Here is a 16,406-nt window from a genome sequence, read left to right on the forward strand (position 1 = left end):
TAGTAGTGAGAATTCTCTATGGTGGCTATATTTTATTCTATACTAGCATTAATTCATTAACATTTTAAGGTAAAGTCATTTATAAAGTTTAGGTTAGTAACATCTCAAATATTTTATCAGAACTTTTAATGGTATAACATATCCCAAAGATCGCACACCTTTTACTGCTTTTTTCCTACCTCCTCTTCCTGCCCCCCCTCCCCAATGAATGTTTTACTTAAACAGAGAACAAATATGTTAGCAGCATTTTATAGTGTTCTGGTGCTTTGTAATGGAAGTGAAAATCTTCAGTTTAAAAGTAATTTGAAAAGAAAAAGACTTTCATATGTTACCAGTAACTTACACTGGTCAACCAACCCTTAGAACTGTTAGAACTCTTACTGTTGTAAAATATTTACCTTATTCTTTGAGGTGGATTACTCTCTTATTTAATTATATCATTATAACATTAAATAAAAAACCCTTATTAGATATTAAGATTTTAGCCAAAAATTGCAATAATCAAATTTAAATATTCAGTATGAGATGGCTTTTTGGATTTGGGGGAGAGAAAGAAAATCATTTTTATTTTAAATTTTTGAATAGCTATTTTACACACATGTTTTCTGCCTTATTTTTAATAGGGTGTTACTGGACAGAGCTCACTCAGACTATGACAGTATGTTTCACCATCTGGATTTGGAAATGCTTTCCTCACCACAACATTCTCCAATCAATCAGTCTGCCAATACCTCAGAAACAAATACCTCGGACAGATCTTTCTCTAAAGACCTCAGTCAGATACTAGTCAATATCAAGTCATGTAGATGGCGGCATTTTAGGCCTCGGACACCATCCCTACATGACAGTGACAATGATGAACTCTCCTGTAGAAAATTATATAGGAGTATAACTCGAACAGGAACAGCACAACCTGGGACCCAGATATGCAGTACCTCTACGCAAAGTAAAAGTAGCAGTGGTTCAGCACACTTTGGTATGTTTATTTGTTATAATGTACATTTCTATGGAAATGTCAGGTTTATCAATTTTTGAATATGTGATTTATTATATTTATGGCTAAAAGTCTTTTTCTCAAAATAGTTAAGAAAAAGACCTACGTTTAAGTATCTGTTTGAATCCTGTTTGTACATGGGTATTGATTTAAACATTTTCAAAATAATATGGGGGGGAAGGACCATAATTTGTTGCTATTTTATGCCTGGACACTTCTCTAGTCTTTCACTTATACTGCTTAAAAGCAGACCAGCAAGTTGATAGATATGCAAAGCTTTATTTTTCACAGTAATTCAGAATAATTATTATGAGAGAAAGTAATTTTTCATAGAATAATATTTAAGTTAAAAGATTATTTTAATAATTTTGGAAACATTTTTAGATAATATCTACTTTAGCATTATGACTACTTTGTGAAATGTGTCTAAAATAAATGGCTATTTTAAATATTTCTAAAATTTTACCTTTCTATGTTTTTATTTATTTTTTAAATGTTTTTATTGATTTCAGAGAGAGAGATAGAAACATCAATGCTGAGATTCATTGATCAGCTGCCTCCTGCACGCCCTTTATTGGGGATCAAGCCTGAAACCCGCCCCCCGCCCCCAACATGCCCTGACCAGGAACTGAACCTTGATTTCCTGGTTCATAGGTTGTGGCCCAACCACTGAGCCACGCCAGCCAGGCTACCTTTCTATTTTAAAGCATAAATGTATTATTTTAGCATGTAGATTATAGAAATCCACTGTCGAAATTATGTTACTACACATTTTTATAAAGATAATTTAAATACAGATTTTGAAAGGACTATAAAGATATTTATTCTGTTCCCCTAATCATCTGGTAAAGCTGTAGTAAAACCTTCTAATAAATATGAAAATGTGCTTATTCTTAAAGACTTCCAGAGAAGATTTCATAATTTACTTTGTGTTAGAAAAAAAGTAATTCAGCTCATAAGAAAAACAATCACTTTTTTCCTCAGAAATTAACTAAAAGATAATCTTAAGTATTTGAGACCTAACAGATTGTTTATAATCCCATTAATTTTATTCTGTATCATGAAAAGTCAGTTTCTCTCTGCTTTTATAGTCTTAACCAAAATGAAGGAGGACTTATTTATAGTGTTGGGTGTAGAGATTTTAAAAGTATAAACTTGTAATATGTTTTCCCTGATACAGATTTTTAAGCTGTGTAAAATTATTTTAGACTTCTCATTGAAAATTGGCATGTTCCATCAATCCCCATCTTTTCCACCTCTTAGAATAGAGAAGTTGAATTGTGTAACCATCCTTAGGATCTTGTAGTGATATTTTTTATGTAAATTGTTTTGCTATACAACTTAAGTTGGCATTGGAATTGTAAAATTTATTGATTTGTTGGCTAAAGAATATTAAAAGGTGAACACTGAACAAGAGGAGGAGTATTACCAAAAGTTTAGCTGGGGGGAAAAATGTTAGTAAACTCTAATTTTCTTTTTAATTATTTCCTTCCCTTATATATGTGACATAACTTTTAAAAAATGGGTTTATCAGTTTTTCCTGTTGCATTTAATTCTTTGCAGTTTCCCTTCAATTTTACTAGAGCTCCCTTATGCTTTAAGAGTAGATGCCTACTGATTGCTGTAGAAAAGCGCTTTGATCTTCCATAATCGTGAATATTCCAGAAACCTAAAGCTTTTCTCTTTATGCTCTATAAAGTGCATTACAGTGAAGTTACATCATATGTATGTTTAAGTGAATTCAACTGTAGGCCTCTGGAGAAAAATATAAAAATTTAGCAGTTCAAATGTCATTCAGGATTCTAAATACAATTCTACTAGAATAATGTATTTGCTGGAGTGGGCTACAGTGGGAATGGGAGAAGTGAATCTTTATTATTCTCCTGATAGCATCAGTCCCTGCATTAATCACTCATAGATTAAGCATCTCATCTTGGGCAGTGTAATTATAGTTTTAAAGATTTTTTTTTTCATATAACATAGCCCACAAATACTACTCAACCACAGAAACTTGCATCTAGTCTGATGTCAGAAGAAAAACTGGCTTTGTTGGGCTTATTGAAAGAGATGGGTCTGCATCATATGGTGTACTCTAGAGGAATTTTTAAGGCTTAATTTTTATTTTACTGACATTAGAACTTAACCATTGTATGAGATATGAGTCAGTTGGTATACTTGGCTTGCTGCTTAAGCCAAATTGGTGGATTTTGATTTAGACATTTTTTATTATTCTATCATAGTTTTAAATGTTAACATGTGTGCTGTGACATAGTGATACCCTCTGGACTGAGTTTTCCCTTTTCTAAATAATCATCTGTAACGGCCTATTTATTCTCATTTTCAGATAGGAGCCCATTATTTTTAGTAAAGGAACTGAGCTTTAACACACCAACTTTAGTAACCTCTTTTTCAACTGCTCAGAATCTTTTTTGTTTGCTTCCCAATCTTGACCTTTTTGCAAATTTGCATAGTTGTGTGGCCAGATGGGTAGTCTGGTTAGTCAGGAGCTGGAGTGCTTCATCCTCTGGATACTATATAGCAGAATGACACAGTGTTGAGGAACTTGGGAGGACTTAACTATATGTGTATTTAGAATTTTTGAGACTAGATTTTAGCACTTAAGGATAGATTGTATTTTTAATAATCTTTATTAGTTAATATGTGACTTGGAGCGTTTCCAAATTCTTTTTTTTTTTAGTTGATAAAAGCACCTTTGAAAATGTAATCTTTGTTCTGTGACTAAGTGTTATTTGCATGTATTTGAGTTTGGGGGATACCACATGTCAGAATTAACACCTTTTATCATAAATAGAAAGGACTCTATATAATTCAGAAAGACTGAAAACAGAAAAGTGATTTTTTAAAACCACCATTGTATGTTCAGGATTTGAATTCTTAGTTCCCAATGAAATTTCATCGGCGTACTAAATCAGTTTTCTAAGCTCACATATCTGCACTAAAGACTTGGTTTATTTTCATAAGCGAATAGGGAATTTGTATCTAGAATGTCATATTTTAAGTCTCAATATCTGCAGCTTACTTAGTGCAATTTACTTCGGTTTGTAACATAAAATTTGAATTTTACCATAGAAAAGGAACTGTAGATTTGAGCACTGAATAATTTGTTGAATTTTGTAAATTCGAAAGACCTTAATCCTTATCTAAATATGTTTGAAAATTCAGAATTGCATCCTCAGCAGTCTCAACTAGCACCCATAGTAAAATACATTAACAGTTCTACAGTTTTACAGTGAAATGGAAGAGTAGTCACACTAAGCAAAATGTTTGACTACAAATAATCTCATGTTCAGGGTTCAATTATGTTTTGCCATCAAATGTATCACCAAACTTCTGTTTTCAGATTGGGTATCTGTGTGACTGATAAATCTCAATCTAAACTATCAATTCAAGCTTACTGATTAGGGAGTCATGTTTTAAAACTGTCTGGAGTTATTTTATGTTTATTTCTTAAGAGTTAACTTTTTTTCTGTATTAAAATAACTTCCTGCCTGTGTACTGTTCAAAAATACTGTAATTGAGGGGTATCTTTTAAAATAAGTATTTGGGTTTGTTGAGGTTGTTTTGTTTTGTTTTGTTTTTTAACGAAATACACATTTTGTTAATCTAGAATCCATCTTCTCAACTGAATTTTTAAATTGTTCATTTTTTCCAAAGTACCTGTCACCTTCCCCACCTGCACTTTGATCATTTTAGTTGATCTGCTTCAGCTGCAGGAATGTCACCTAAAGGGCAGCAGCCTGAGATACCAGATATTCCAGTTGCTGGTGTATCACATGATGCACCAGTATCCTTGTATTAAGAAGTGGACTCATAAAATCTTAGATTATTTCATCTAAATTTCTACCCCAGAGAATTGTAAGAAGCTATCAAAACAATAATAGTTTCAGCCCTAGCTGGTTTTCTCAGTGGTTAGAGCAGCAGCCCTCGGACTGAAGAGTCCTGGGTTTGATTCCAGCCAAGGGGCATGTACCCCGGTTGCAGGTTCTATCCCCAGCCCCGGTCGGTGCATGAGGGAGGCAACAAATCGATGTCTCTCTCTCAGATCAATATCTCTCTCTCTCTCTCTCTTTCTCTCCCTCCCTCCCCCTTCCACTCTCTGAAAAGCAATGGAAAAAATATCCTCAGGTGAGGATTAAAAACAAACAAACAAACAAAAAACAGTAATAGTTTCTGACCTATGCCTAGACACCTCTAGTGAGGGCAAATTCAACAACTTTCTTGATCAGGTTATTGTACACTTGTGTATCTTGTTTAGAAGTTTTTCCATATATTGAACAAAAGCTGCCTCCTTCAATTTAAATCTTCTGGTTCCTGTTTTGCCTTTGGAAGCGTACTAAATAAGTTTTCTTGATCTCCAACATCATAGTGTCCTTCAAATATTTGAAGTCCTGTTATGCTCCTTTACAATTCTCAGGTTTTAATCATGTCCCTCACATGACTTCTTCGCTGCCTAAACTCCTATTGTTAGGTGCTGTATATATGAGATTTTTTAAGCACTTGATTCACAAGTCGGTACATAAAAAAATTTATTTTCTCATGCAAATAATAGTAAATCTAAAACAGACTTTTGTCTGTTTCTTTTTATATTTTAAATCTCATTGGTTTGGAGGTGGGCTTTTCCCCCTTCACCTGGTAAATGCCTTTGTAACCTCAGATGAAAGTCTCTTCATCTGAGGTTGTAGGAAGAAATCACTAAGGATCCCTCCTGATTTAAAACTTTTTGGTTCTGAGAAATGATTCTGATTCTGTCTACAAAGCCATCTTGTCCATCTTTGTGTAAATTGCAAGTTCGACTACCACAGTATAATATATGGAGGTAGACAATATAACCTAAAAACTTTCTACCTTGATAGAGATTTAAGGAAGTATGGTCATTTTTATTTCCACTTAACATTTGGTTACACTTTGAATTATAATGGCATCCAAGATGTTCTTGGTTTTCTGTATAAGTAATAATCTAAAACCCAGTTCAGATTGTACTTGGCCCAATTTACTACCTTGCCAAGCTTTCTTTTGATGTACACAGCCTTTTGGATTGGAATTTCCTGTCTCAGAAGAAATTTAAAATAGCATCTCATGGCATAAAAGGACTACAGTCATCGCCTATTTAATCTCTTTCATATTTAGATGAACATACTGAATCCCAAAAGGTTAAGCAACTTTCGCAGGTATACTCTACTAGTTATGGCAGACCTGAGAACTAAAATAGCAGTCAGGATGTCTTGGCCCCCAGACCCATGGTTTTTACTACCATTGCTTCCAGCTAATACATAATCTGTACAGTTCTTCAAGATCATTCATTAAAAATATCCAGGGGAAATTTTATAACTAGACTCTAGAATATAGAGATATCTATATTCCTACTAGGAAATTCAAGACTTTGGCAACTCACTTAAATTTAGAAAATTAAATATAAATCTCAAAAACATTAGCAAAACTAATAATATTATGTTCATTCTAAGCATTCAGGACAGATCAAATTTGTAGATTTTCTTCAAGTTCTGATTCAACAGATTTCTGTTATATGGAAATGGTCATGTTGACAAAAAATTACTTTTTTATGTCAATATTCAGAGATTATCCTATTATCAATAAAATTTTCCATATTAGAAATCAGATCCGAGGATTTCAAACATAGTAGAAAAACTCATCAAAGAACAGGTATCAGTTAAATAGATTTATAACACACAAAATTTAAAAATCAATAGAATTTTCCCAATAAGAAATTATTTTTTTGAATTTGTAGCCCAAAAACTTAGTTCAGCTACTCAAGTTTAAGAGCTATATAGATACCAATACCTTCTTTCACAATTTTCCGATCCATTCAAAATATGGTAGAATTTCTACCCAAACACTTTGTAGTTGTACAGAGTGGAAGCTGTATACTGGTAGATAAATGATTCATCATGAATTGTGAGAATTACAAAACTTGATGAAGTGATATTCTAACTAAATCATCAAAATGCAGTTACAGACAACAAATTAGGTGGCAGTATTTTGCAAACATTCAACTTGAGATTGAGGAAATTTGCATGATTTATAGATTCCCTGGTATCCAGGGATGCATGATAACCCTTTTTTGGTTTTGTTTTGAAAGAATTCTTACCTAAACATCACAGGCTTCTTAAAGAAGCCTTTAAGGTCAGATGTTGTGATTGTATGTGCTTTTTTTTTTTTTTGCTTTTTTTAATTGGCAAAATGAAAAAAGGTTTCCTTTTTAAAAACTGAACACACTTTTTGAGGGGTAATAAATGAACATTTTTTTGTTTGTTTTTTTTAGAACTGAGCTCTCCATAGACAAACATAAGTAGCATAACACAGTGTCTTTCCTCAGACATCATTCTGTACAGTAAATCAACATAAACAACTCCGTTCTTATTGACTGGATTTTTTCCAGGTGGGTTAATTGGGTGGGGAAAATTAACATATGGAGCCTCTTTTCTTCCTGTTAAACTTAAAGGATGGGTTCTTTTTTTTTTTTTTATTTTTTTAAGGTAATAAATCAACAACCTTATGTTTTATATAGAGGAAATGTTTATAATGACTAAAATTAGAAAATATGTAGAACAGTTATGTTAGGGATCATCTGAATGCATTGTGGGACAGTAATAGGAGTAAACTAGAAACCAAATGGTAATTATCAGATCTGTTCTCAAGCTCAGTGCAAAGTTGAATTTCAAATATGTGGATTAAAAAAAACAACCTGGTATTACCTTTTTATACAAGTGTCACAAATTACAAAAATAATGGTTCTGCAACTTGGGAAGCGAGCAGTTCTCTTTCCTGTGTTTAACTCAGGAAGTTTAATTTTGTTTTTCTTTAGTCTCAAGCCACTCTTGTTAAATGTGGTTGTAAAAATGCTTAAATTTTCATTTGAAAGTGATCTTTAGCAGGACCATGAGCTTTTGTCAAATGCTTTAATTTTGCACAAACTTTTTTTAGTGCTGAAATTTTAGTATTGTCAGAAGTCTATGATATTGTGCATTTTTATAAAGTATTTCTTCATTTTATGTTCAGCATTTACAGCCGAACAATACCAGCAACATCAACAGCAACTGGCACTAATGCAGAAACAGCAGCTTGCACAAATTCAGCAACAGCAAGCAAATAGTAATTCCTCCACCAACACTTCACAGGTGAGGGATTTGTCTGTCTTATGATTATCCCTCATTGTTTCCCACCAGAGTTCATCTCTAATTACCAACTGTTGTCATAGAACCTTGCATCTAACCAGCAGAAAAGTGGCTTTCGCCTGAATCTACATCATAGCCATTCTATACAGGGTTTAGAAAGAACATTACAGGTGAGTATAGAAGCTATTGCCTCTGCTCCCTATTTTAAAAAGTAAAACTAAAAAGCATAGTTAAATGAGATAGAGACCCTGTCTTCAAGTCTGACCTGTAGTCTGATATATGTCTTTAATATTATAAGCCCACTGACATCTAGCTCATTACCTTGTTATTTTAATTAGTATTACAACTTATTAAAAATTATACTTCTTTTAGAAGAAATCACTTTTAAACCTAAAGTATGATAAATGTCTGCCATTTAAACATATTTAAGGCTTAGAGACTGAGATTTGATTCTCTAAGCATCTTGGAAGAAAAATTCATGTAAAAAATTCAAGGACCTCTTAATCTATTAATATCATATCTGATATGATATTTAGTTACTTCCATTTTAAAGGAATAGTTATCTTACTATCCTAAAGGTGCCTTTGGTTATGTGTATATATATGGTAAGTTAGGTGAAAGAAGTTTACCTATTCATTTATTTATTATATGTACTTGCAGATCACTGAAATGTTTTACTAGCTTATTTCTTATCCAACACTTTGTGTTGGAGGTTTATTGTTTCCACGTTATAGGACGTTGATTTTGGTAATTAACTTGTCCATATTCTATATTGTCACATATGAAGATCCAAATTCATAATCCTGAGTTATAAGATTATTTGAACATTCCTCAAATTTGACTATCAAAAGATATTCCAGTGGTTTGCCACTTTAATTTTTCATACTGATTTTGCTATACCTGTGTAGCTTAATATTAATTTGAAAGTAAGTGATGCTGATTAGATTTGTTTTTTATTTTCTTTTTAGGGTTTTGTTTCCAAGACTTTGGATTCTGCTAGTGCTCAATTTGCTGCTTCTGCTTTGGTGACATCAGAACAACTGATGGGATTCAAGATGAAGGATGATGTGGTGCTTGGGATTGGGGTGAATGGTGTCCTTCCAGCCTCAGGTAAGGACAATGACATTTAAGTGGTTTTAATAAGATTTGTAACACATTCCTATAATAAACAGCCAAGTTGCACATTGCTTAGTTGCTTCTCTCTTTTATTCTAGGAGTATACAAGGGCTTACACCTCAGTAGTACTACACCAACAGCACCGGTACATATGAGTCCATCAGCAGGTTCAACTTTGTTACAGCCTTCAAACGTGACACAGACTTCAAGTTCCCATAGTGCACTGAGTCATCCAGTAACTGCTGCCAATTCTGCAACAACTCAGGTTCTGATTGGGAACAACATTCGATTAACTGTACCTTCATCAGTTGCCACTGTAAACTCTATTGCCCCCATAAATGCACGACACATACCTAGGACTTTAAGTGCTGTTCCATCGTCTGCCTTAAAGCTGGCTGCCGCAGCAAACTGTCAAGTTTCCAAGGTCCCATCTTCATCCTCTGTAGATTCAGCCCCAAGGTGAGTAATTATTTTAAGACTAAAGTGTTTGAAAAGAGATCCAACTTAAATTCCCAGGCATTGCTCTCTACTTATTTGTGGCATTTGCTCTTTTCGTTATATATATTAAAAATATATACATGAGAATTCCTTATTTATTAAAGAACTAAACAGATAAATCTAATTCAGTATTGTTGAAAATTTTTACTAAATGGTACAGTGAATACTGCATATATGATTTGGGATTTAGTTGATAACAGCTTATAATGTTTTCACTCTTATACCTCTAGATGGATGGGGTTCTTTTTCAAATGCTTCTTTGTGTATTCTCCCAAAGCTTTTTTTTTTCTTTTAATATATCTTTATTGATTTCAAAGAGAGGAAGGGAGAGGGAGAGAGAAACATCAGTGATGAGAGTCATTGATCAGCTGCCTCCTGCATGCCCCCCACTGGGGATTGAGCCCAAAACCTAGGCATGTGCCCTGATCAGGACTAAAACCGTGATCTCCTGGATCATAGGTTGATGCTCAACCTCTGAGCCACACCAGCCGGGCCCAAAGTTTTTTGTGTAGACAGAACTGATAGAACTCACATGGCTAGAGTCCTAAGCTGTTCTTAATCATATAAATAAAAAGCCTTACAATGTTCATGCCAGGTCAACTTTTAATCAGATGATTATTTTGTATGCTAACTGGTCTTCTTGGGTTTCAGTGGACAGTTTAGAATGTGTACTCAGGCTCTATTCTGTTTTAAATATTAATGGTAAATTCCTGCTGTTTATAAAGTACTGTGGGGAAACAAAAAGAAAGACAAGAAGTTTTCAGTTTAGTTAGAAGAAAAGCATAAAAGTGTGAAAAGTTAAATAATGTTGATTGTAAATAATAGGTGAAAATCGTTCTAGAGGTATCACAAAGCATTATATGCTTGTCAAATTAATTATATAGATTATGGCTATAATTTCAGTATAAGGAAACATCTTTCCACAAGAGTGTTCTGGGAATGTTCTACAAAATAAGATTAGATTTGATTTTGATTGGGCATAGAAGAGGAAGACAGAGAGTTGGGGAATATAAACGTGTTCAGAGGTTAACAAGTAAACTAGTTTGTCTACAGGTTTGGGAAGGTTAGTAGTTGAAGTTGGAGTGGTAGGAAAAAGCCAGACTGATATTTAGACTTCCTCAGCTGGCAGTGGCCTAGAAGGAGGAGCAGGGTTTGTAGCGACAAACTATAGCCTTGAGTTTCCAAATCCATGCATCCCTGTCTGCTTCTGAACTTAATAGACCTTGTCTGCTCGATACTAATCTATTCTTACTAGTATTCTGGTTCTAGTCACAGCTAATCAATCAGTTGTAGTTCTTAAGTATATCATACATGGTTTTTGTCACTATAGAATTGTATAACCATGGAAATTTGCAGTATATGGAAAGCTTTTTTTTTATCCTCACCTGAGGATATGTTTTTATTAATTTTAGAGAGAGAGAGGAAGAGAGAGAGAGAAACATCAATGTGAGAGCAAAACATCCATCAGTTGCCTCCCATACCTGCACTGACGGAGGATCAATCCTGCAATCTAGGTGTGTGCCCTGATCAGGAATCAAACTCACAGCCTTTTGTTTCACAGGACAGTGCTCCAGCTAATTGAGTCACCTGGCCAGGGCTGAAAAACTTTTTATATAACTTACTTTAGTTCCTTTGTTTTAAAGATGAGGAAACAGATCCAGAGAAGTTAACCGACTTCTCTAGGTGCACTCAGCAGTCTAGGTGCTTGAACAACTAAGACCCTAGTCTTCTGATTCCCAGCTCAGTAGCTGTCCTGCTCTACTCTGTATGTAAAACCTTACTTAAAGTCCTGACATGAATGAACCTTGGCCACATATGTTCCTTATTTTAAACCTCTGATGAATGGTTTAGTAGAGGAGGAAATTGAAACTAAAAACTAAAAGTTGGGAATTTTTAGTGTTTTTAATATCTAGGTTGGGTGCTACTACAATTCTGTTGGTAATATAGTCGATCATGGAATTTATAAGCCTGACTTCTGGTTGTGTATTTCTGATAATAAACTATAAAGGTTCCTATTCCTCTACTTGCTGTCTTTCCCAAGAGTCAAATTTCTTTCTATTATTGAAAACATTTAAACTTTTTATTGGGAAAATAGCCTTGGTTTGTTCAATTTATATTTGTTAAATTTGTTGCAGAAAAGTAATTTATTGAACTTTATTTCAACAGGGAAAATCATGAATCAGAAAAGCCAGCACTAAACAGCATAGCAGACAATACAGTAGCGATGGAGGTGACGTAGCTCTCTCAGGAGTGGGACTGCAACCTGGGGACTTGATTAGGTGCTATGCATCAGTAGCATTTTGAATGCAGGGGATGATGAAATGCAGCACATGCATTTCTGTGGCAGCTGTGGGGACTTGACAGCAATGCTCATCTCTCATGCTTCAATTTTTTTTCTTACTGTTAATAGGAAAAAAATCAACATCTGTAAATTAAGAATACAGCAATTATCTGTACAATACTGCATATTTGTAATACCCTTGTATATATGTTACTTGAATACAGAAATGTTCATTTGTGATGCTTTGCACTTGGGGGTGGGGGGGTGGGAGGGAAATAAATTGCAACAAAGAGTGTGAGATGTGAGATTGTATAGAGATGAAGTGTCATCACATCATGTGCATGGTGCGGAACCTGCTGTTTTACCTATTTATTGTGCCGTGTTTACAGTTTTTTGTACACTGTACCTTCATTGGTTCCTGTGCTGTAGTAAATGTGTTAGGTAGCTGTGGACTCCTTGGTATTTTGTAAATGGTATAACATAACTTGGTTCCCCTCTGGGTCCCTGAGTTTTCTGTGTATCATGTGAAAAAAATGGTGACATACATACAGATTTTACAAAAAAAAAAAAGGCATCAGTTTAAAAAAAATAGGGGGAATGTACTGTTAAATGGGGATCTTCCTGGTCTACTATCATTAGGATAAGTAACAAGCTAAAAATGAAGTCTCTTGAATCTTCCCATCCCCACTTGCCCACGAAGCTGTGGGTAGTTTCTGGTACTTAAAGCACTAATGTTATGTTGCTGCTCTACAAACAGCCCAGTAGTCCAATTTCCTTCCACACCAAAAAGTGTTAAATCAAGTATGCAAATGGAGTCCTTACAACTGGAGTTTATGTTGTCTTGCCCTTTTTTTTTAGCACAAAAGAAATTGTACTTTTTTATTGTCAAATTGTTTAAAAGACTTCATTCTTTACTTGTTCTTACAAAAGGATATAAGGGAGAAGAATGCAGTAATTGCTATATGTGTATCATCATTCCAGTTTCTAAAAACAGCCAGCCAGCTTTTTTCCTTTTAAGATTCTCCAGAAGGCTGCAAGGCCAGAACCACAATTATCGGGTGCCTTCCTTTGGAAATATTTGACCTCTCTTCTGTGAAGAGAATGGTACTTAACAGACTACTACCAGTGCTTTGTCAGTACCGAAGTCTGAATGCCCAATCCAATGGCATACATTATCCTTAAGGTTTTTAATCCCACCTGGAAAAATTGTGATAGAATTCTCACAAAATAAACCCAGGGCATTACATGTTGACAAACTAATGTGTAGTGGTCTTTTGCTTTTATTTTCACCCCAAGAACTTTTGTGTGACTTTAATCAAAATCATTCAGTAAAGGGGAACATGGGAATGGGAATGATGACTTTATCTTTAAGTTCATATTTTCAACAATTATTTACCGAATGATTACTCTGCTTGGGACTATTTTCAGTCCAACAACAGTGAAAAAATTCCTGCCCTTGTGGAGTTTTTAATCTCATTAGGTGATTAAAAACAAAATTAATAAGATTTAAGTGGTATTGTGGTAAGTATTAGGGGGAAAGTAATGCAAGGATGGGAGGAGAAGCAGTGCCAGGATGGGGTGGGGGATGGGCAAGAAAGATGGTTCCATTTGTTCAGAGACTTGAAATTGGGAGAAAAGCATTGTAGGCAGAGAGAGTAAGTACAGAGATCCTGAGGTAGGAGTGCCTGGTTTCCTAAAGGAATACCAGTGTGGCTGGTACAGCAGGAAAGAGAAGAGTAGATAGGTCGGGGAGTAACCGGGAGCCTGCTTGTGGAGGACCTAGTCCGAGATTTTAAGGACTTTGGCTTTACCTCTACTTGAGAAATGAGTTTGGAGCAGAGGAGTGATGTGATGTGAACAGGCTCATTCTGGCTTTGGTCTTCAGAATGGACTGCAGGGGGAGCCCAGTTAGGAAGCAAATTGTAATAATCCAAGTGGGAGATAATAGTGACAAGGATGGTAGTGAAAAGTAGTTGAATTTTGTTTATATTTTAAAGGTTAACCCAGTAAACTTTGCTCGCTGAGTAGGTGTGAGGAACATGAGAAAAGAAAAAAATGATTTAAGAATGACTCCACAGTATTTGGCCTGAGCAGCTGGCCTCAGTTGGAAAGCACTGTGGGAGGAGTGAGTTTGGGGGAAGCTCAGTTTTGGACTATTTGAGGTATCCATTAGACATCCAACTAGAGATGTCATGTAGATACATATAAAAGTCTGTTATTTGGAGGAGAGGTCTGGGCTGGAGGTCAAAACTTGAGTTATCTTCATAGATGATGTTAAAAGCCATGAACCTGGGTGAGATCAAGAGTGGGATTAAATCTTGGTGTAATATAGCTGTCACTGTTTGAGTGTTTTACAGTTATTCTCACCTTTAAGAGAATTCCCTGTCTCAAAGGAGCAGACTTAGAATTTGGATAACTACTTTTGTTTATTCTGTTCTATGTCCTTTAAGGAGAATATAGTGACTAAAAACTTAAACTGCTGATTTACATGTATTCAAATAATTGGGATTAGGATTAAAATTTCTAAATGAAACCTCACAGATAGAAGCAGGCCTGGGCCCATAAAGTGCCTAGTGTGCCTCCTGGATTGGGGAACAAGGAAAGGAGTCCTCATCAAGCATACCCAGTCAGGAATTTGCAGTGAGTTGCATGGGCAGGGATGGAGAAGTGGCAGGTAGGCAAGTGATGATCAATATCCATGTAAGCACTTACTCTCTTATTTGACCATACCAACTCTGAGACGCAGAGAAAATACATATTGGCATCATTCACATTTTAAAATAAGGAAAATTATTCAAAACTGCATCTTTGGCCTCTAAATTTTTTGCAACTTTTCCATATACTCTACTACCAGTGTTAAAATAGCCTGAAGTGAAGGACTTGATGCAAACGTGCAATTTAAACACTAAGATATTAGGGAAAGGAAAATAGGTCATCATGGGAACTTTGACATCTAGTCTAGTTAATAACTACCACTTACTGTGTATTTACAGTGTAACATCCTACGCATAGTAATTATCTCATTTAATCCTCACAATAACCCTTTTAAGTAGATACTAGGATTACCACCATATTGTAGGTGAGATTCATTCAAAGTTACACAGTGATTGACAGTCCAGGGTTTGAACTCATCAGCCAGATCCCAAAGCTGCAGCTGTTTGTATCCCCCTGCTTGGTAGGTAAACTGGGAAATAGATTACTAATATAATTTCTTAGTAACCTTTGTCCCTGTTGTGTTCCTAAAGAAACGTACTGTTGATTCTTTCCTCTGCAATTATGCTTTTGTCCATTTCATAAGTAGAAGCCCAAAAACCTCCCAAATTGAATTTTTACCCTAGGTATAAATTTTGTTTTCCCAAAAAGACAGTGTTTTCTGAACTCCAAATTTAGGAATTTTTTTCATGAATATTATAACAATATAGAATATGCTACAATGTTAGTAATAAGTTACAGATGGGTAAGCAGGATTCCACATTCCTCACTAATAACTTAGAGCAGATCTGCTTTTGTCTATTTTATGTAATGATGTTTGTTCTACATGAATTATTCCCCCCAAAAAAGAATCTGCTATTTTAATGTTTAAACGTAACAGCAAAAGGAATTAATAGACAAATCACACATTGATTCAACAAATATTTATTAACTATGCCAGGCACTATTGTAGGTGTTGGGGACACAGCAATCATCCAAGTTCCTGCCTTCATGTATCTGACATTCTAGTAGGATATGCATTAAATAATAAGCTAGGCAAAATTAAGCAAACATTAAAATTAGAGTTAATATAAAATGTCTATTGGAGTCATTTTGAGATTTTTTAAATAAATGTAATACTTATCCAGCTTTGGAAATTATCTGTGAAATACATTATTTCAAGAACCAGACAACAATTTCAGTATTTTCCCAGAACAATAAGTTATGAACAAATTAGGTACAAAAGCCTCAAAAAAAGTTTCATATAGGCAAAATGTAAAACCCTGTGTTTTATAGGAGAATCCAGTCTTGGAGAACGATCTGCCCTACTTTTGTAGTTTATAAAACAAAAAGGGGTTGGTCTGTAGACTGTCAGTATTGTAGAGCATTCGTCTTTACTGAAGACTGTTTCTGACCACTTGTATTAGTTTCCTATGGCTACACTAATAAATTATCACAAATGATGACTTAAAACAACAGAAATTTATTTTCTCACAGTTCTGAAGTCCAAAATAAGTTTCAGTGAGTTGCAATCAAAGTGTCAGCGGGTCATGCTTCCCTTGGAGGCTGTAGGGGAGAAGCCGTTTTCTTGCCTCTTCCAATTTGTGGTGGCTACCTGACATCCCTTAGAGTATGATGGCATCGCTCCAAACTCTGTCTTCACATCACCTTC

General features: G+C 34.9%; 1 protein-coding gene across 4 annotated transcripts in view; it reads left to right on the top strand.

Moving 5' to 3' along the window:
• EPC1 (enhancer of polycomb homolog 1) overlaps positions 1–12,495 on the top strand; it is a 97,094-nt gene extending 84,599 nt beyond the window's left edge. For 2 of the 4 annotated variants that reach the window (XM_081139805.1, XM_081139803.1), the window contains exons 10-15: positions 624–976; positions 8,033–8,151; positions 8,232–8,318; positions 9,117–9,258; positions 9,363–9,723; positions 11,929–12,278. In XM_081139805.1, coding sequence (XP_080995931.1) covers positions 624–976; positions 8,033–8,151; positions 8,232–8,318; positions 9,117–9,258; positions 9,363–9,723; positions 11,929–12,001 — 1,135 coding nt within the window. In that variant the 3' untranslated portion in view covers positions 12,002–12,278. Of the gene's footprint in view, positions 1–623; positions 977–8,032; positions 8,152–8,199; positions 8,319–9,116; positions 9,259–9,362; positions 9,724–11,928 lie in introns of those variants that run through there. The other 2 variants (XM_081139804.1, XM_081139806.1) reach the window with 2 other exon arrangements.
• The last annotated feature ends 3,911 nt before the right edge of the window (positions 12,496–16,406 follow it).

Source organism: Miniopterus schreibersii (assembly GCF_964146895.1).
Source record: "Miniopterus schreibersii genome assembly, chromosome: 1".
Taxonomy (NCBI): Eukaryota; Metazoa; Chordata; class Mammalia; order Chiroptera; family Miniopteridae; genus Miniopterus; species Miniopterus schreibersii.